This window comes from Diadema antillarum, unplaced genomic scaffold, assembly GCF_040938485.1.
Source record: "Diadema antillarum isolate AM-2024a unplaced genomic scaffold, OU_Dant_1.0 seq00000089_RagTag, whole genome shotgun sequence".
NCBI lineage: Eukaryota > Metazoa > Echinodermata > Echinoidea > Diadematoida > Diadematidae > Diadema > Diadema antillarum.
Window position 1 is genome coordinate 1,481,636 of NW_027271179.1, and position 20,745 is coordinate 1,502,380.

General features: G+C 39.2%; 1 protein-coding gene across 1 annotated transcript in view; it reads right to left on the bottom strand.

Annotated features, from left to right (window-relative positions):
* The window catches only part of LOC139726550 (aldehyde dehydrogenase family 16 member A1-like), a 43,707-nt gene that overhangs the window by 13,672 nt on the left and 9,290 nt on the right, over positions 1–20,745 (bottom strand). The window contains exons 2-7 of the mRNA XM_071637541.1: positions 13,875–14,104; positions 12,910–13,088; positions 11,893–12,155; positions 11,381–11,533; positions 2,153–2,350; positions 1,738–1,836 (exon numbers count right to left, since the gene is read on the bottom strand). Coding sequence (XP_071493642.1) covers positions 1,738–1,836; positions 2,153–2,350; positions 11,381–11,533; positions 11,893–12,155; positions 12,910–13,088; positions 13,875–14,104 — 1,122 coding nt within the window. The remainder of the gene's footprint in view (positions 1–1,737; positions 1,837–2,152; positions 2,351–11,380; positions 11,534–11,892; positions 12,156–12,909; positions 13,089–13,874; positions 14,105–20,745) is intronic.

Consider the following 20,745-nt stretch of genomic DNA (forward strand, 5'->3'; position numbering starts at 1 on the left):
TTTTACGACCACTCGAGCTGTTTCTACTGAGCGATAAAATACGAGGTGATGCAAAGGTGACGTGCAAATGCGGCGATTCCGGAAGTCAGGTATTTTTAAGTCACAGATTTGGGTTACGCGCGCACTGCCTGTTAATACGATCCGAACCCTGCCTGCTTTGCTACAACTGCGTCGGCTATTTTTTGATTAGCCATTTCTCTTCGTCTTCCCATCCAATATACCCCGAACTAACATACTGGTATCCTGCCACTGACTGATGAGAAATCTTTGGAGATCGAGGGTCCAGTTGAGATTTTCTCAAGGCTGCGACATACTAATGTGGTACTCTCGCGATTCAAGACAATATAAAATGAAATAACGCGGTGTAAAATCAAGTAAGTGATGAGGGCTTAGTAATTGAAAATATGGTAGGGCATAATTGCCCCCCCCCCCCCCCCTTGGGCTTTAGGGTTAACATAAAAGTGTTGATATTGTACTCAGGTATGATAATTAATTCAAAGTTGTTCATGGACCGACGAAGAAACAAAGAATAGTGGCATACCGCTACGACTTCTGAAATCACGTACACAGAATCTATGATCATTCAATCCCAAAGTTTGCATTTTGCACAGCCTATAGGGCCTACAAAACACAGAATATACATGGTAAAGCAGAGAACATGAACTGAACCAATTAATCAAGAGTTCTGCCAGTCTACTTTGACCCACCAAACAAACTAATCAGTTTTGAATAATATTTCAGAAAGGGATTGGAAAGGTCTGACAATCTCATCAAATTTTAAAGGGATTCTTTCATGCACCGGTAACTAAATTCTGATCATATGTGAAAAGAATTCCATCTTGTCAGTTAAAATAAATAACACAAGCATTCGCAGTGATCTGAAAGAATGTCTCCATAATGATACTACGTGGTTCTGTACAATAAAGGGCATTATCCTGAAATAGGTCCCCACTCCATTCAAGCCATTCATTTCGTCATAGCCGGTGACTGCTATCCACCTCCATAGACTTTACACATGGTGAAGATGCACACGCAGAACAAACACGCAGAACAAGAGGGGACCGATATCACGATTTAGCCCAATAAAGTCTATGGAGGTGGTATGAGCTAGCTGTCACCAGCAGTGAAGAAATGAGTGGAGACAGAAACCACGATAATGCTGATAACAATGTTGTCAAGAGCTTCAGATGAAACAAGAAGGACCAGATCGTTGTAATCCACGAATCGAGACGACTATTACCTTCGTCGCACATACATGGATGGCCGTCCACAGATTGATACCTGCATTATCACTTTATCGCACGTGAGCGTATCGCTTTGCCATAGTTATACACAGTACTTGAACAGTTTGAACAGTACTGTGCTGCTAGCCTTGTATACAAACGCTTGTGATAATTTTTTCAGAGTAAAAACATAGGAATACCATCGCGTAACACACACGAACGTTCGTAAATTTGCACTGGCTTTTATTTGGATAAGCTGTACCCGATACTTCGCAAATAATAGGGGTCTAATTCTCAAATGCTCCACCCGACCCTTCGTATAGTAGAGCATATAATCTACGAAAGGTTGTGTATCGCGACCACCCGACCTGAACATGATCACCCGATGAAACGAAGTAAGCCAAGCTTCTGTGCCTATTTCAATTCTAATTAGCAATACTCAGAATGCAATTTCTCACATTATGATAATATATAGAAGAAAATGAACAACATACAAGGTTTGGGGGATTCTTACCTCCTCCATAACGACCTTTGACGATGTCTGAACATTGGTGATGACTGTGGGAGGGTAGAAGCAACCCTTCTTAGGAACACATGCTGGATTCTGGATGATCTGTAGGGAGAAAAGGTGGGAGTATTTCATAGATATACGGTATTACAATCAGCCACATTCATGAATCAAATATTGTTCATGGGCATGTTCACAGATGTTCACAGTACAGTAAGACATGTGAGCATAAATATGAAGGGAAAACTGAAGTCTTTATATGAGATAAGGCCAGCACTGTCTTTGTGTAATGCTTTGACATTTCCCAAAGTGATGAGGAGAGGTCACTTCTCTGATTCAATATGACAGATTGCAAAGAGGAGAAGAAGGAAGAGGAAGAGGTGGTTAGAGGACGAGAATGGACTAGAAAAGTCTGACTCACCTCTGCCCCCTCTGCCCTGGCCTCCTCTACATACTCCTCCACTGTCTTGCGCTGTGAGGGGTCCACCACCGCCCCCATGTCCACTGATTTGTCCAGGGAGTCACCCAGCCGCAAGTGCATGATGCGTTCCCGGAGCTTGTCCACCATCTTTGCCATGACTGTCTCCTGCACAATGAGCCTTGACCCAGCACTGCAGACCTGGGTGAAGGCATTTCATAGAACACTGTAGGCCAAGACAGGGACTCAAGAAACCATCAATATAGACACAGTATGATCCATAAAATCACGAAATTGTGGCGCTTGGTGGGACTTAAACAAGTTTCTCTCATGAGATACGCAAGTCTCCCAAGTTCTAAATATCTGGAAATATGGGAAAAGACAACTATATGGTCAGTGTTGTGAGACTATGTGATCACACAAAATGAAACAGCATCTCTAACATTTGAGTTGTGTGTGCTACTACAAGTGTGACCTTCTACCAAATAATGTATACACAGACAAATGCTATGATATAATTCTGCAATATCTAATTACTCCATTCAGTTTCTAGGTAGACTGCAATGTCAAAACAAAACAAAACATGTGTCAAGGAAAGAAAAAAATAGGATGCAGTAATGTTCATGGTTTGAATGACAGTAAAACAAGAGCTTGTTTTAGTACCCACTTTTGATTCAGAGGAATCATACTATTATGAAATGAAAACATCATTCCAGCATCAAGAGGAAACGAGATATGAAACTCGTCAGACTGACGAGTTAGGTGATACGCTTGGGGTTATCAGATGTCGGTCATCTGTGATCGACAAAGAAAAGAATGTGATATAGGCACCTTGAAGTTATAATTGAGTTTGCATGCAAAACCGTTTCTCTAACCTCTCGGCCACGGGACATCCACGGAAATGGTAAGGCAAAAAAGAAATGTATAGATATTACAGGGAGAAAAGTCAATGCCCACTCAACCAACGTGGCCGCGTGAACATGTATTGCATTGCTAGACGGAAATGCGGCCTTGTAACTACTGATGTCGCTACGCCATTTCTGGCAACTTGGGGAAAATACGTGCCGTAAACATAAAACCTATAATCGGCTGGTTTTGATACCTTGCCTTTAATCACAATTTTCAGTGTGATGACGTCATCAAAGTACAAAACAATGACATGGTCTTGAAAGACAATTGTTCAAAGTACAACACCTTCGTCGTCGTCATTACATACTATGATCAGTTTGACAAAGTCAGCCTGCAAAATTTTGCAGCAGTCGAAGCAATATGGTCTCCAGCACAAAAAAGAGGGATATGGTGTGTGTGTGTGTCTGTGTGTGTGTATAGGTGCGTTTATATACGAATGTGATTTCTACATGGACAAATATGTAATACAAAATTGAAGAAAAAAAAGTAAAATAGCTAAGTATTTTGTTTCGTGATCTTGTGGGGTTCGAACCCGCACGTGTGCAACCTCACGTCTCTGAGACGTCGCCTTTAACCACTCGGCCATACGTCTCGACGAGAAAAAAAGAGGAACGTAAACTTATGTATGTGAAAGATGAATCAGGAATCGTTTTGTCCACATTCCATTCTCATTTTCAGTTTTAAACTGCAAAATTGTCAAACTAATGAGGAGATTTCAAAGAATAACAGGCATGATTACTGCAGCTTATTGTCTCAGTTACCACACACTTAAGTTACAGAGGAAATGGAGCAAAATCATCTGAGATAAAGGTGCTTAAACGTTGTCAAGTCAATGCACATTAAAAAAAAAATCACCTCCCATAGAGATAACACGTAAACTTGTCTGATTTTGAGTCTTTACCTTTAATAACAATTTGAAGTATGATGATAAGTCTTCTCGAACCAAGAGTGTGGAACGTAAGCTTCTACGTGAAAGATGAATCATGACGATCACCCGTGACCGACACATCTTCAAAGGGATCAGTTATTAGAAGTGGAAGCCCTCGTGCCAAGCATATTGTCTCAGCAATTCCAAAGCAATGATACCCTTACATTTAGGCATACCATAATTTCCCTCTGAAATCAATGGTAGGTATTATTCATGTACAATTGCTTGCCTTGTCCATAAACTTTGCTTTACAAACTTTCAGTGAAACGTGTCATAACATAATTCTGTAACTCCATTAGCAGGGATTGACTTCATAAAGAAAGATATATCAAATTGAACGCTTAGCGCGTATAACTAAGGGGGATTTTAGCCTGATGCTCTGTTCTTCACTGCTCAGATACCAACAACACTCATTACCTACGGCTACGTATAGAGAAACAGCCATGACGAAAATAAGTTTTTCCTTTTCTTTGGTAGATAGACACACAACCCCTTTAAACCATACTATAATTGACATGGAGGGACATGAAAAAGTTCATTACTACTATTAAACAGTGATGCCTTCTACTCATGTGGCACAAGATACCTCTATAGCAACATAAAACCTGTCTACAACTCCGTTATTGCGTCAAACAATAACATCCTGGAATTTCAAAGAGATGAGCGAGACGCCATACACCTGGCCTAGAGTTAATTCATTCAGTTGCCATTCCTGCTCCAGCTGAGTTATGCAAATTATTTTCCGACCTGTCTTGTGACAGTGTAACAGGAACAAACGTAGAGAAAAGGGAAGGGAAAAGGAAAGGTGGCAAGCGGGGCACTGTACCAAGGGCAATTTAAACAATACGTATGATAAATGAAGCAAATCCAACCTCCAGCCTCCGACAAAAAAAAAGGAACTTGAGCGACTGTGTGTCGTGGGGTAGTATAATTGATAAGATAATACGATAAATGACATCGATCGGAATAAAGCTGAACTGCCAAAAGAAACACAAAGAAAGAGAGAGAGAAAAAAAATGATAGCGTCCTGCGGGTCTCGAACATCTCGTCCTAAGGTAGTGCATAATGACCATGCAGCGCGCTAAGTGACTATAAAGCCACACGGCTGTACCGAAGATTGGATGTGAAATTTATCTTTAATCTTTATATATATATATATATATATATATATATATATATATATATATATCTTAAATCTTTATACCATATACAACATGAAAAAGTTCATTACTACTACTAAACAGTGATGCTTTCCACTCATGTGGCACAAGATACCTCTATAGCAACATATAACCTGTCTACAACTCCGTTATTGGGTCAAACAATAACAACCTGGAATTTCAGAGAGATGAGCGAGACGCCATACACCTGGACTAGAGTTAATCAATTCAGCTCCCATTCCTGCAAGTTATTTAATGTTCCTACCTATCCTGTTACAGTATAACAATAACCAATGAAGAGAAAGGGAAAGAGCAAACGAAAGGTGGCAAGCGGGACACTGTAACAAGCGGCAATTTACAACATTAAGTGTGACAAAATTAACAAGGAAAAGTAGAAATTACGCGGTGCGTAATATATGTCCCCGCCGGAAGTAGCATTTAGTAGCAAAATGTACAATATAGGTAAAAAGATGAAGGTCAAAGGTCAAAGAAGTCAAAGGTCAAAATTCTATGTAGAAGTTTTGAAGCCCTCACCTAGTGCCATCACATAAAGCAAATGGAATTGAAATCGGGTTAGAAATGGCGAAGGAGTAGCATTTTGTAGCCAATGTACAATATAGGTTAAAAAATCAAGGTCAAAGGTCAAAGAAGTCAAAGGTCAAAATTCTGTGTACAAGTTTTGAAGCCCTCACCTAGTGCCATCACATAAAGCAAACGGAATTGAAATCGGGTTAGAAATGGCGAAGGAGTAGCATTTGGTAGCAAAATGTACAATACAGGTCAAAAATCAAGGTCAAAGGTCAAAGAAGTCAAAGGTCAAAATTCTGTGTAGAAGTTTTGAAGCCCTCACCTAGTGCCATCACTTAAAGCAAACGGAATCGAAATCGGGTTAGAAATGGCGAAGGAGTAGCATTTTGTAGCAAAATGTACAATATAGGTCAAAAATCAAGGTCAAAGGTCAAAGAAGTCAAAGGTCAAAATTCTGTGTAGAAGTTTTGAAGCCCTCACCTAGTGCCATCACATTAAGCAAACGGAATCAAAATCGGGTTAGAAATGGCGAAGGAGTAGCATTTTGAAGCAAAATGTACAATATAGGTCAAAGGTCAAGGTCAAAGGTCACAACTGAAATTCTGTATAGAAGTTTCAAAGCTCCCATGTAGTGCTATCATATAAAGCAAATAGAATCAAAATCGGGTTAGAAATGGCGAAGGAGTAGCATTTTGAACATTTTGATCACACACGGACGCACACACGGACGGACACACGGATAGACACACGGACGGACTCACACGCGTACGGAGCCCGTTTCATAGTCCCCTGCTCGAACTCGTTCGGCGGGGACAATGAAGCAAACCCAATCTCCAAACTCCAATACAAAACAAGGGAAAGAGAGCAGCCGTGTTCACGGGTTACGTACACTTGATAAAATAATACGATAAATGACATCGGAGTACAGCTGAACTGCCGGAAAAAAAAGAGAAAACTAGAAATGTCGCTATGGCGACTGGTATGCCTCCGCCATAATGCATGATTTTCCTAATAGGTCTAGATAGTACATGTGGACAATGTGTGATTACATTTTCACAAAACTGGCAAAATATTGAAATGACAAGTTTGTCACAAATGTGTTGAATGTTCACCTTCCTTGACCTTGGTTAATTGGATGAATAGGAGAGCATGTATTTGGGGATTTAAGGACTTTAACTTGACTTTGACCCATTCATACATTTATGCATTGAGTAATTTTCATGGTACCGGTATGGAGAAAAAGTGCAATTTCTGTACTGAATAGTAAATTGTTACCATGCTCATCTGGCCTTTGACCCTAAAATTCATAAGACACTAGTAATCACTTTCAGGTAGAACATGCATAAATATGCAGTAAGTTTCACGATAAATTGAGCCACTTCTGAGATATGGAGGAAAAGTTAGTTCAGCACTTTCACTTGATCTTTGACCTTCTGACCTTTGAGGCAAAAAAAGGAAAAAAAAACCTCTCCAGAGAATTTCTATTAGGTTATACATGCATACACCAAGTGTAAAAAAAAAAAAAATAATCCTGCTGGCATTGCATGAACATGAGGGAAATAGTAAAATTTTGAAGAGTTGCACTTGACCTTTGACCCCTGACCTTTGACCCCATGAACCCTACATTCTCTAGATAATCACTGCCAGTCAGTACATGTATATACTATGTTCCACGAAGATACAGTTCTGTACCTTGAACATTTTTCCAATTTACAGAGAAAAAAAAAGAAGTTTTAATACTTTTACTCGACCTTTTGATCTTTGACCTTTGACCTCACGACTCAAACTTTCACCAGAGAATCTAAATTGGGTAATACATGTATACACTAAGTTTCAAGAAAATATCTTCTGGCATTGCATAGATATGGTGGAAATAGTGAAATTTTATGTATTTGACCTTGACCTTTTGACCTTTGACCTTGAGCACGTGCACCCAAAAGTTGATAGGCACAACTTCACCCCCTAATACACATACATGCCAAGTTTCATTAGGATACCTCAACAGGTTTTGATAGTTACCTTGTCCACAAAATTCATTACGGACGGACGGAAAGACAGACGGACGGACGGACGGACGGACGGAAGGACGGACGGACGGACGGACGGACGGACAACCCGAAAACATAATGCCTCCGGCACCACTTCGTGGCGGAGGCATAAAAAGAAAGAACGGATAAAAGTCCTGCGGGAGTCGAACCTCTCGCCTTCCGGTATGGCGTTATGAACAACCAGCGCGCTAACCGATTATGCCACATGGCTGTCCTGAAGATCGAGTGCGAAACTTAAATCTAAATACTATCGTGACAGTGTTGACTTGTGATGGCGCTATTCAACTTCCCACAAGTGGCAGCGTGGATTCGATCAATATACAGTTGCAAAGAAAAATTGGGAATCGTTCCGTACAGATTGCATTCTCATTTTCAGTTTTAAATTGCAAAATTGTCAACCTGATGAGGAGATTTGAAAACATAAAATGCATGATTACTAAAGCTTATTGTCTCAGCTACAACATATTTATGTTTCAGAGGAAATGGAGTAAAATCAGATGAGGTAAAGGTGCTTAAACGTTGTCAAGTCAATGCATGGTTTAAAAAAAAATCACCTCCCATAGACATAACACGTAAACTTGTCTGATTTTGAGTCTTTACCTTTAATCACAATTTCTAGTATGATGACGTCATCATATTTCAAAACCATTACATGGACTTGAAAGGCAAATGTTCAAAGTGCAACATATCTGAATTTGGGGTAATATTGAGCTTAAACAACAGAGATACGAGCAAATGAATGTCAGAAACAGTACCTCAAAAAAATAAATTCTACTTTTTTTATTTAAAATGACGATATGATGACGTCATCGCGTTTTCCTGGCAATATTGATACTTGGAATGTTATTTACAATTCATATACTTTTGTAATATGCAATAGAAATATAGGGTCAACGGACGATTTAAAGAGCTATGGCGAAATAAACAAAGACATGTTTTTTCACTATATTTGCAGAAAGACGCGCACGCGGAATTTCAACTTTGACGCCAGTGCATTCCTTTGTTATAGGTCGACATCGATCGGAAATCAATGGATATTGTTACTCAAAGTATCAGGAATCCAAATCAGTCAAAAAAAATTGCATTTTTATGTTGCTTACGGGCTCTGCGCGCGAAATTGCGCGGACAGACGCACACGCGAGAAAATGTTTGAAACGCTTAAAATTGTCTGAAAGTTCGAGATTTCCCATTGGGAAGTCGTTTTGAGCCTTTTAAAATTTTGACGCGCGCTTATGCGCACGTAATGATGACCTGTGTAACTAGCGTTAAAAAGTAAGACAGAGCGTGACCTGAACTTCATGTCCACCGAAAATGATACAGAAATGACATCTAGTTATGAAGTTATGATCGATCATGTGACAAGGTCCGAAAATCACAAAATGGCGCCTAGATGACGTCATAGATATGTTACTGTCATGAAAACCTTATTGTGGCTAGATTTTGTCATGAGACATGTTGACTGAAAATGTCATGTTATTTCGTAATGTCATTCTTGAGATATTGACGACACAAAATTGTCCAGAAAGAAAGAAGAATAAAAAACGAGATATGAAACTCGTCACGCTGACGAGTTAGGTGATACGCTTGGGGTCATCAGGTGTCGGTCATCTGTGATCGACAAAGAAAAGAATGTGATATAGGCACCTTGAAGTTATATTGAGCGTGCATGCAAAACCGTTTTTCTAACCACTCGGCCACGGGACATCCCCGGAAATGGTAAGGCAAAAAAGAAATGTATAGATATTACAGGGGGAAAAAGTCAATGCCCACTCAACAATCGTGGCCGCGTGAACATGTATTGCATTGCTAGACGGAAATGCGGCCTTGTAACGACTGATGTCGCTATGCCATTTCTGGCAACTTGGGAAAAATACGCGCCGTAGACATAAAGCCTATAATCGGCTGGTTTTGATACCTTGCCTTTAATCACAATTTTCAGTGTGATGACGTCACCAAAGTACAAAACAATGACATGGTCTTGAAAGACAATTGTTCAAAGTACAACACCTCCGTCGTCGTCACTACATACTATGATCGGTTTGACAAAGTCAGTCTGCAAAATTTTGCAGCAGTCGAAGCAATGTGGTCTCCAACACAAAAAAGAGGGATATGGTGTCTGTGTGTCTGTGTGTGTGTATAGGTGCGTTTATATACGAACGTGATTTCTACATGGACGAATATGTAATACAAAATTGAAGAAAAAAGTAAAATAGCAAAGTATTTTGTTTCTTGATCTTGTGGGGTTCGAACCCGCAACCTCACGTCTCTGAGACGTCGCCTTTAACCACTCGGCCATACGTCTCGGCGAGAAAATATGAGGAGCGTAAACTTATGAATGTGAAAGATGAATCGGGAATCGTTTTGTCCACATTCCATTCTCATTTTCAGTTTTAAACTGCAAAATTGTCAACCCGATGATGAAATTTCACAAAATAAAATGCATGATTACTGAAGCTTATTGTCTCAGCTACAACATACTTAAGTTTCAGAGGAAATGAAGCAAAATCAGCTGAGATAAAGGTGCTTAAACGTTGTCAAGTCAATGCATGGTTTAAAAAAAATCACCTCCCATAGACATAACACGTAAACTTGTCCGATTTTGCATCTTTACCTTTAATCACAATTTAAGGTATGATGACGTCATCAAATTTCAAAACCATGACTTGGACTTGAAAGGCAAATGTTCAAAGTACAACATATCTGAATTTGGGATAATATTGAGCTTAAACAACAGAGATACGAGCAAATGAATGTCAGAAACAGTACCTCAAAAAAATTAATTCCACTTTTTTGATTTCAGATGATGATATGATGACGTCATAATGTATTTAGGGAAATATTGATACTTGAAACGTTATTTTCAATTCATATGCTTTTGTAATATGCAATAAAAACATAGGGTCACCTGACGTTTTAAAGAGCTATGGCGAAATAAACAAAGACATGTTTTTCGCTATATTTCCACATAGACGCGCACACGAAATTTCAACTTTGACGCCAGCGCATTCCTTTGTTATAGGTCGAAATTGATCGGAAATCAATGGATATTGTTACTTAATGTATCAGGAATCCAAATCTGTCAAAAAATGTGCATTTTCATGTTGCTTGCGCGGAAATGCGCGGACGGACGCGAACGCGCGGAACGCTTAAAATTGTCTGAAACTTCGAGATTTCCCATTGGGAAGTCGTTTTAAGCATTTAAAAACTTTGACGCGCGCTAATGCGCGCGTAATGATGTCCTAGGTAATTAGCATTCAAAAGTAAGATAGAGCGTGACCTGAACTTTATGTCCAACGAAAATGATACAGAAACGACCTTTAGTTATGAAGTTATGATCGATCATGTAACATGGTCCGAAAATCACAAAATGGCGCCTAGATGACGTCATAGATATGTTACTGTCATGAAAACCTTATTGTGGCTAGATATTGTCATGAGACATGTTGACTGAAAATGTCATGTTATTCCGTCATGTCAATGTTGAGATATTCACGACACAAAATGTGCCAGAAAGAAAGAAGAATAAAAAGAAAGAAAGGAAGATTTTGACAAACACAATAGGTGATACGCTAAAAGCGTATCACCTAAAAATAAAGAGAGATTTTGACAATCACAATAGGTGATACGCTGATAGCGTATCACCTAATGATCACTGTACCTGTCCCTGATTGAACCAAATAGCATCCACAATGCCCTCAACCGCAGAGTCTAGATCAGCTGACTCAAACACCACAAAGGGGGATTTCCCTCCAAGCTCTAATGACAGCTTCTTGCCTGAGCCAGCTGTAGCACGACGCAAGATCTGTCCAACCTGGAGTGAAAAAGATCATGAGGCGTTCACACAAAATCACTGGTGCCACATGATGTTTAACTTCATTGCAGATGTATTCTCCCAAAGCCACCAACAAATGGTAGCATACAAATTAACATCGCCATGACTAAGATCTACTAACATTTTAAAGATTTGCATGGTACAAGACAATCTGGCAACTAAATGGCACAAAAAAAAAAGAGACTACAATGATTACACTTTCTAATATTTCACCCCAGTGGTACACTTGTGATACGAAACTACACTTTGTTTGTGATGGTAACAAATTACATCTTTTCTTAAATCACATCTGACTTAATTCTCAGAGAGAAAGTGATAAGGCAGTGTTTCAGACATACCTCTGTGGAACCAGTAAATGCAACTTTATCAATGCGAGGGTGAAGAGCCATCTTGCTGCCAAAGGCTCCATTTCCTGTGACGATGTTGAGAACACCTGGAGGAAGGCCAGCCTCAGCACAGATCTGGGCAAAGAGCAGGGCGCTCAGCCTGGTGTAGGTGGCTGGTTTAAGGATAACAACGTTCCCCATGGCAAGGGCAGGGCACACCTTCCACATGAGCAGCATCAGAGGGAAGTTCCAGGGTACGATGGCACCGACAATCCCTGCGGCGTGTATACAGATGTTATATAACTGTGTCCTTCTTTATGAAGTCATACAATAACACAGGTAATGCTGTAAATCTCATTGCTCTTGACATTTAAAGCACATACAAATTTGTGGGAGCTTGTGGGACTCTTAGGACATTGACAAACATGTTGTCAACATTTCCCATTGTAGTTGTATGCATTTTTTACTCTCAACAGCAAAGAGGAAGTAGTACCGGTGAGTGAGGATATTGCTGGGAGATACAAGTGTACTAGCATGTTAGGTAGGTAGTATTTGCCTTACCACCACGAGGAAAACTGGATATGTATACACCTGGCTTAACTAGTGAAGAAGCTTGTATACAAACGCTTGTGATAATTTTTTCAGAGTAAAAACATAGGAATGCCATCGTGTAACACACGCGAACGTTCGCAAATTTGCACTGGCTTTTATTCGGATAAGCTGTACCCGATACTTCGTAAATAATAGGGGTCTAATTCTCAAATGCTCTACCCGACCCTTCGTATATTAGAGCATATAATCTGCGAAAGGTTGTGTATCGCGACCACCCAACCCGAACGCGATCACCCGATGAAATGAAGTAAGCCAAGCTTCTGTGCCTATTTCAATTCAAATTTGCAATACTCAGAATGCAATTTCTCACATTATGATAAGATATAAAAGAAAATGAACAACATACAAGGTTTTTGGGAATCTTACCTCCTCCATAACGACCTTATGCTTAGATACCAAATGCTAAGAAGATCTCACCGATTGATTTCCAGTTCTGCATCTCAGTGTCCATGAGCTCCGCCCATCCAGCATGATGATAGAGATGGCGGATTGCAATGGGCACATCAGCGTCACGAGTCTCACGGATTGGTTTGCCATTATCAAGGCTTTCCACCACAGCTAACAGGCGATGGTGCTTTTGAACATGCCGTGCAATACTGAAATTGATCAGAAAATAAATCATGACAATATGTAAAGACCAAGATATTATAGAAGCCTGTTGTATGTGAAAAAAAAATGTGGTAGCAGTTGCATGAAAACTAATCTAATATTTTGTTTTCAAAGTGACTGTCGTAATACCAAGATACATGTCTCTTTCAGGTGCTTTCTGGATGTTACCATTTTCTAAGTGCTCATAATTTGACAGAAAGGATGCTGATAATCAGTTGTTGCATTTGTTTTATCAATCATCATTGTGTGCACCAGGCATCAAAATGTTAGTGACGATTAAGCCATTCCACCCCAAGGCAATTTCACCTTTTATCTACAAAAATCCTCCTTCACATCGGCAGTTGGGAATGACAGGGGCATTAAGTTGCCACAAAACCCATGTGTGTAGGCCCGATTTCACAAAGGTAGGACAATTGAAACCATGGTTTAAACCAAGGACAATTTGTATGGAGTGCCAAATGTCGCATGGCCTATTTCATTGACAAAATGTTCATTTCCTCGACAAAATGACTGATTTCTTAACGAAATAGGCCATGCAACACCTGGCGCTCCATACAAATTGTTCATGGTTTAAACCATGGTTTCAATCGGACCGCCTTCGTGAATTTGGGATATAGTATTTGAGGCAACTTAACACCCTTCTCATTCTCAACTGACGACACAATAAATTTTGATTTTGGTTGCCATCGTTATACAGTGTGAAACAAAAATTACAATTATTTTGGTAATTCTCTATCAGTTGTGCACTTTCCAGGCAGCATAAGAAACTTTACCTGTACATGTGCCTTGCCCGCACATGGCAGGGCAGCTTGCTCCATGACTGGTAGGCCTTTCCTGCGGCATTCACTGCCAGCTCTATGTCCTCTTCTTCCCCTTGTATAGTGGTGGCAAGTGGCTCACCCGAAGCAGGTCCCTTGGTTGTGTAAGTTTTGCGATTTTCCGGACGCACCCACTTGTTATTGATAAAGTGGCCAAGTTTCCTGTCATGACTATCAAGCCATGCCTGTGTATTGATACATTAAAGACAATCAAGTACATGCTAAAAATAAAAACAAAACAACAACAACAAAGTCCTCATGTAGCCTACATGTAGTTTGCATTGTATTTTAGATTGAATTATACTTCTTGTTTTGTTTAAGTGTGATCTTGGCATCAATATCAAACAGATAAGCTGATCCCCATGAAAATGCAAAGCAATCTCCAAAGACCCTAATCATGCAGTCTGTAGTATAAGCATAATACTACATATCATTATACATACAAGCCACTTTTTCGATACAATAAAACCATGTATCAATATTCCTGCAAGGGGTTTGCTTAATGACATGCAATATTGTTAGCATAATACCTGTCCTATGTATTTTTATATCAATGTTGTTTCCAATATTGTACTCTGCTGTCAATAACGCACTCAAATGTTTCTTTTAATTGATACGCATGCGCAGTATCGCTTGCAAAGAAAGCAAAGTGCAGTGGCATTGCGCGATGAGGTTGAGAAATGCCATAGGAGTACACGTAAATCGTATGTGCTGTCTGCGGCAGTCGCTCGCTGATATGCTCTGTACTGTACTGTGCGTAGATACACGTCCGTATACAAGTTGAAAGGTTAGATTTTGTAAACAACATTTGGCGGCCTCCACAAAGAGGTTCGCGACTCTAGACTCTGAGGAATTCGAAAACATTCTGAAAGAAAAAGACGTGTTGAACACACGAAAGGCAACAACTAGAATTATCACTGAAGGTGATTAATACCCCCGCCCCTAGCGTTGCTTTACAGTATGTGATGTCATGAGGGAAATCATACAAACAAAATGTGACCACAGTTGCTTGAGTGCTTTGGTAACAGTTGGTTCCACAAGGTTTGGGTAAAAAGTGTGGTTACCATGGCAATGCATTGTCTGATACAAACACAAGGGACATTTTGCATAACTACACTGAAAGACCATCATACACACCACATTCGACCTTCATAGCTTGAATGGTTTATTTTGATTAAAAAAATGAGTGGTTACCATGGCAACACATTTTCCTTAAACTTACACATTGGTGTCTTGCAAAACTACACTTCTAGATCATGATATGATGTGGAAGAAGTTCACTCCACAGGATTAAAAAAAAAATGCGGTTACCATGGCAACGCATTGTCCGATACAAATACAAAGGACATTTTGCAAAACTACACTTAAAGAGCATCATACACACCAAATTTCACCTTCATAGATTAAATGGTTCAATTTGATACAAAAATGAGTGGTTACCATGGCAACACATTTTTCTTATATTAACACATGGGTGTCTTGCATAACTACACCTCCTGATCATTATACATACTAAATTTGACCTTAATTACTTGAATGATGTGGAAGTTATTCAATCCACAAGGTTTTGGTAAAATTAAGGTTACCATGGCAACGCTTTGTCTGACAGACATAAAAATTATGTGTTCCACATCTATGCCTCAAGGGCTACCAAATTTGATTTCAATTGCTTCAAAACTGTGGAAGTTGTTCACTCAACAAGATTTCGAAGAAAACATGCGGTTACCATGGCAACGCTTTGTCAAGTACAAACACAAAGAGTGTCTTGCATAACTACACCCATAGATCATCATAGATACTAATTTTGAAATTGATTGCCTAAATACTGTGGAAGTTATTCAATCCACAAGGTTTTTGGTAAAATTATGGTTACCATGGCAACGCATTGTCCGACAAACACAAAAAACATGTCTTGCACATCTATACCTCAATATCATTATTTACCCCAAGTTTCATTTAAATTGCTTCAAAACTGTAGGAGTTCGCGATGCAAGATTTTGCAACAGACTGACCGCCCGACCGCCCGCCCAACCAACATCACGGTGATTCCTATAATACCCCCTTCACACTTTGTGTGGCAGGGGTATAAAAAGTGCTCTAGATGTTTTTAGAGCATATTTGACAGAGAAGGAATTGCCGTTCAGCTTCGAGCAGCTCGATAAGAACAGACTTTCGGAAATACTTGCCAAATTTTACGTCGAGGTGAGAAAAACCGATGGTGAGTATTACAAACGATCGTCTTTAGTTTCCATCCGTGCCGGACTAAATCGTCATTTGAAGGATTGTTATGATGGTCAAATAGACATAATCAAAGACAGTGAATTTTCTGATGCAAACCAGTCGTTCAGGGCAACAGTCCAGTTGAAAAAGGCAGGGAAGGGCGATGTGGAGCATCATCCCTCAATAGACGCAAACGACATAGACAAACTCTATAAATCCAGAGTTTTCAACCTAAATAGCCCACATGGGCTCCAGCGGAAAGTGTGGTTTGAATTGATGGTATACATATGCCGTAGAGGCAGGGAAATTCTCCAAACACTAAAAAAGAACCACTTCACTGTGAAAAGAGATTCTAACGGACATGAATTTGTTGCACAAGCAAAAGATGAACTTACGAAGAAAACTCGGGAAGACAGCACAGCGTCCAGAAAAGACGCGGGCAGAATTTATGCCACTGGCGATGAGCAATGTCCCGTAAAATCATTCAAGAAATAGGTTGGAAAACTCAATCCGAGTTGTGATGCTTTCTTCCAGTCAGCTAAGATGAAAGCCCCAGAATCTGGACAGTGGTATAAAAAGTCCCAATGTGGGGTACATACTCTCGGAAATATGAGAACCACATCTGAACAGGCAAGCTTGTAAAACCGAACACCAATCATTGTTTGCGTGCCACATGTATCACCATCTTAGATTCCAGAGGATTTTCATCGCGAGAAATTTGCCAAGTGTCTGGTCACGCCAACGAAGGTTCTATTGCGTGATACACTGGAACTGTTAGCGACAACAGAAAGCAGAACATTTCCGATGCCTTATCCAATGCCCTTGGTTAAGGTGATGTTGGCAAAGTTCCACGGATTGATCCAGCAAATGTGTCAACTGTGCCGTCAACAGTTAGCAGAGCACCAAATATTGATGTTGAGAATGTAAATCCTGTCTTTGACACAGATTTGTTAGAGGCCATCAACTTTGACTTTATAGATTTCGCATCATTATCAGGCTCCCAAGAACTTACGATTCATGAGGAAACAGAGCAGACTAATATCTGAGCACCAGTAGACAATAATGTTGTTTCTCGTGGCTCGGTCACTCAGGTATCTAGCACAAGATCTACAACCCATACCAGTCGTACGATGCAGTTGCAACAAAGCCCATTCATGTTGAATAACTGCAATGTTACGATAAACTATTATCAAAAGTAACACCAAACCTGTTAATACAGTAAATAAGTTATTTTTTAATTAAAAATTATAAATAGTATATTTTTATTCTTTATTATTATTATTATTTTTTGAGAGTTGTGTTTTAAACTTTTACACCAGTTACTGTTGCAAGTGAACCGTGTTACTGAGTTACTGTTACAAGTTACTGATACGAGTTGTTTTACATGGAATGGACTCCAACTGTACGTGTACTTCATTGGATAATGGATCATTTGGACGTTTTGATCACTTTCATGTCGAATCAGGCATCATCGTGTCTGTGTCTTCACTGTGTACCAAGTCTGTGGAGATGGACAGCCCAGGGGTATGGTGTTATCCCCCCCCCCTTCCACATGAGGGAGTTTTTACATACATTATTTAGACTTGAATTCAACTATCTGCTGCACACTCTCTGAGGGGGATATTAAGAATATTGTTATTTTTCGATAAAAAAGTTGAAAAACAAATATTCAGCACAATGAGAGTGTCTGAATTGTGTTTTTCCAGTCACTATCCCTGTATACAGAGGTGGAAAGGGCGGGGAGGGGCCAGGAGGGTCCCCCTCTCACACGAGGGAGCTCTGCATTTTTACAATTGTAATTCAATGATCTGGTGCACACTTTTGGTGGAATTTTAAGAAACATTTCAATAAAAAAAAGGTAAGAAGGTGAATATTGAGGGACAATCTGAATGGCTAAAACATGGAATCTGTCACGTCTTCTTCTGAGTGTGTGCCTTTGTCTATGGAGGTACAGAGTGCTAGAGCTCACTGACAGTAACAAAGCTGCAAGGTAGCCTATGTACGTTCAAACAGTACTAAAGTACTGACCTGACTGGCGTGCAGTTTAACTGCTTGTGACATGTCTAGGTTTGTGTTGCTGTCCATCACAAAGTAGGCCTAGCCCATAGAGGAAAGGCGGCGCGCAAACAATAATCATGTGTTGCTCCGGCAAACAACTGGCCACAGGGCGAAGCACGAGTAACTTTCAGCCAGTTGTGATAAGTTGCTGGGAGACACGAAAATCGATTGCAGCGCGGCTTGAAGCGGATGGCAGACTCAGTGTCAGAATGGCTGGAATTGGGATAGAATTACAGACCTGTACGTCACGCAATTGGCAAAGGTTCTTGGACTCTTTGCTGGTACCTGGTCAATATCTTTTTCTTTTTTTTTTAATTAACAGGTCATTGTGGAAAGGCCCTCAGAAAAAAATCTGTATTTTGCAAAAATGTGGACCTTCTGAAATTTTTATTTTTATTCTTTATTATGTCTATAATTTTTTTTTTTTTTTTGAGGGGGGGGTCGTACGACCCTCACGACCCCCCCCCCCCCCCCTTGCATACACCCATGCTTTCCTGTGCGGTGCGGCCTGATCGAGCGTGAGCAGACCCTAGGGGCAAGTCCAAGATAAGGTCCCCTCAGAAGGCAAAATTTCATCTTTGCTCAATATTGACATGTTTGGTATCATTTTGAAGCTTATGAGTTGAAGTTTTGATTTCCGTGGAGGAAAAAATGATATTATGTAAATTTATGCAAATTTCAAGGGCTTCATTTGCATAAATGTGAAACACAGCGTTACGTATGGGACATTTATAAAAATTCATATTAATTCAAAGGAAAGCAAATAATATTTGATTAATATGTGGACATAAGAAGTTCATCACATAGTTTAACTTGGTATGAAAATTTCGGGATTATGCAAATGATTATGCAAATTAGCTCGTGTCCTATCATGAGATGTCCCATACGTAACAAAATGAGGTCATTTTTTTAGGTTTTTTCTGAAATTGCTAAGGTTGTTTTAATGCCCTTTTGGAAAGTTCTAATTTATTGTTTAGAGAAATTAAATACCTGAGAAAAAAGAAAAAAAAGTGAAAGAAATATTTTTTATTAGGCATTGAAATAATGTTACGTATGGGACAAATGCGTTACGTATGGGACATCCTCATACATATTGTATGTGAATGCATGTAGCTAGCTGGGAAGGTCTCTCAGTACACAAATGGTCAATCATCCTGAAGAAAGCATCCCAACATTGTAGCTACTTTTTGAGTTATAGACACTTGAAACAATACATTAACTTGACTGAACAATTTTCAGAAAGGGGGAGGGGAAAATGGCAAAATACACAATGAAAAACCAGCATTAAAGGGATGGTATAGTTTTTTGTAGAAATGGGGATTCAGTTTTCAACATTTAAAGAAATGATTGGAAACCAATTATATGAATTACTTAAGAGCATAAAATCTGAAGACTAGAGGAATTCAAAGTTTATGTGATGGAGATCCAATTTGAAATGGTTGTGAAATATATAGAAAAAAAATAAAAAGTAAAATGATTTTTTTTTAAACTGCAAGTGATACACAAATTGTTCTTATTCAGTTTTCAGTATTAGCCACAACAAAATTCATGGGTATACATACTGAGTTGTGACTCGAATCAATGACCTGACTGCTAGACAGACATCATTGTATATCTACTCGATCACTGGGGTTCCACGAAGCAGGTATTGCTTATTTATTAAACTTAATATTTCTTGTGTCAAGTTGTTTTTTATTGAAACTAAATGGCAAACTGCCCTTCATCAATGGAAGTAAACACTTTAAACTATTCAATTTTTCAGTAGTAACTATCCTGATAAAAATAGGGCATACATACTCAGGTTGGTCATAAAGAATATAGAATATGATTGAATGTGATTATGATGGTAAATATCTAGGGAATATTGTTCCCTTGTCAATCTGGATCAGTATTTGAGTAATTTCAACTGATTCCACCTCAATAATTATGCAAAAATCTGTTTAAATGGGTATTTTGCAAAATTATTTTGCAAAATACCCATAAACATGGTTCTCCACACACTAAACGAATGGGGGACAAAGGGCATGCATACCCAGGTTGGTCATAAAAATATAAAAATATGATTGAATATGATTATGATGGTGAATATTTGGGGAATATTGTTTCCTTGACAATCTGGATCAGTATTTGAGTAGTTTCAAGTGATTTTACTTCAATAATTATGCAAAATACCCATAAACATGGTTCTTCACACACTAAATGAATGGGGGACAAACTGTCCCATACGTAACTGTCCCATACGTAACACGTCATGTCTGTCTTTAATTAGAACCTGTAATTAGAGCTTTTTGCCTAATGACATGAAACTTACCTGTGATAATCTTGAGTGTTGTGACTTTCATCACAGTGAGTTACAAGTTGTAGAATGATATACTTTCAGAGAGTTTTGAGGTTGAAAAAAATGTTCAAAAACACAAAAATTTTCTGGTCCCATACGTAACGGCACATATTTTCTCTTCTAGAATATAATTGTCAAGGTCATTTTTCTCAATTTTTTACATGATTATACTTCTTCTAGATATCAATCACCATGATGAAGTTCAATATG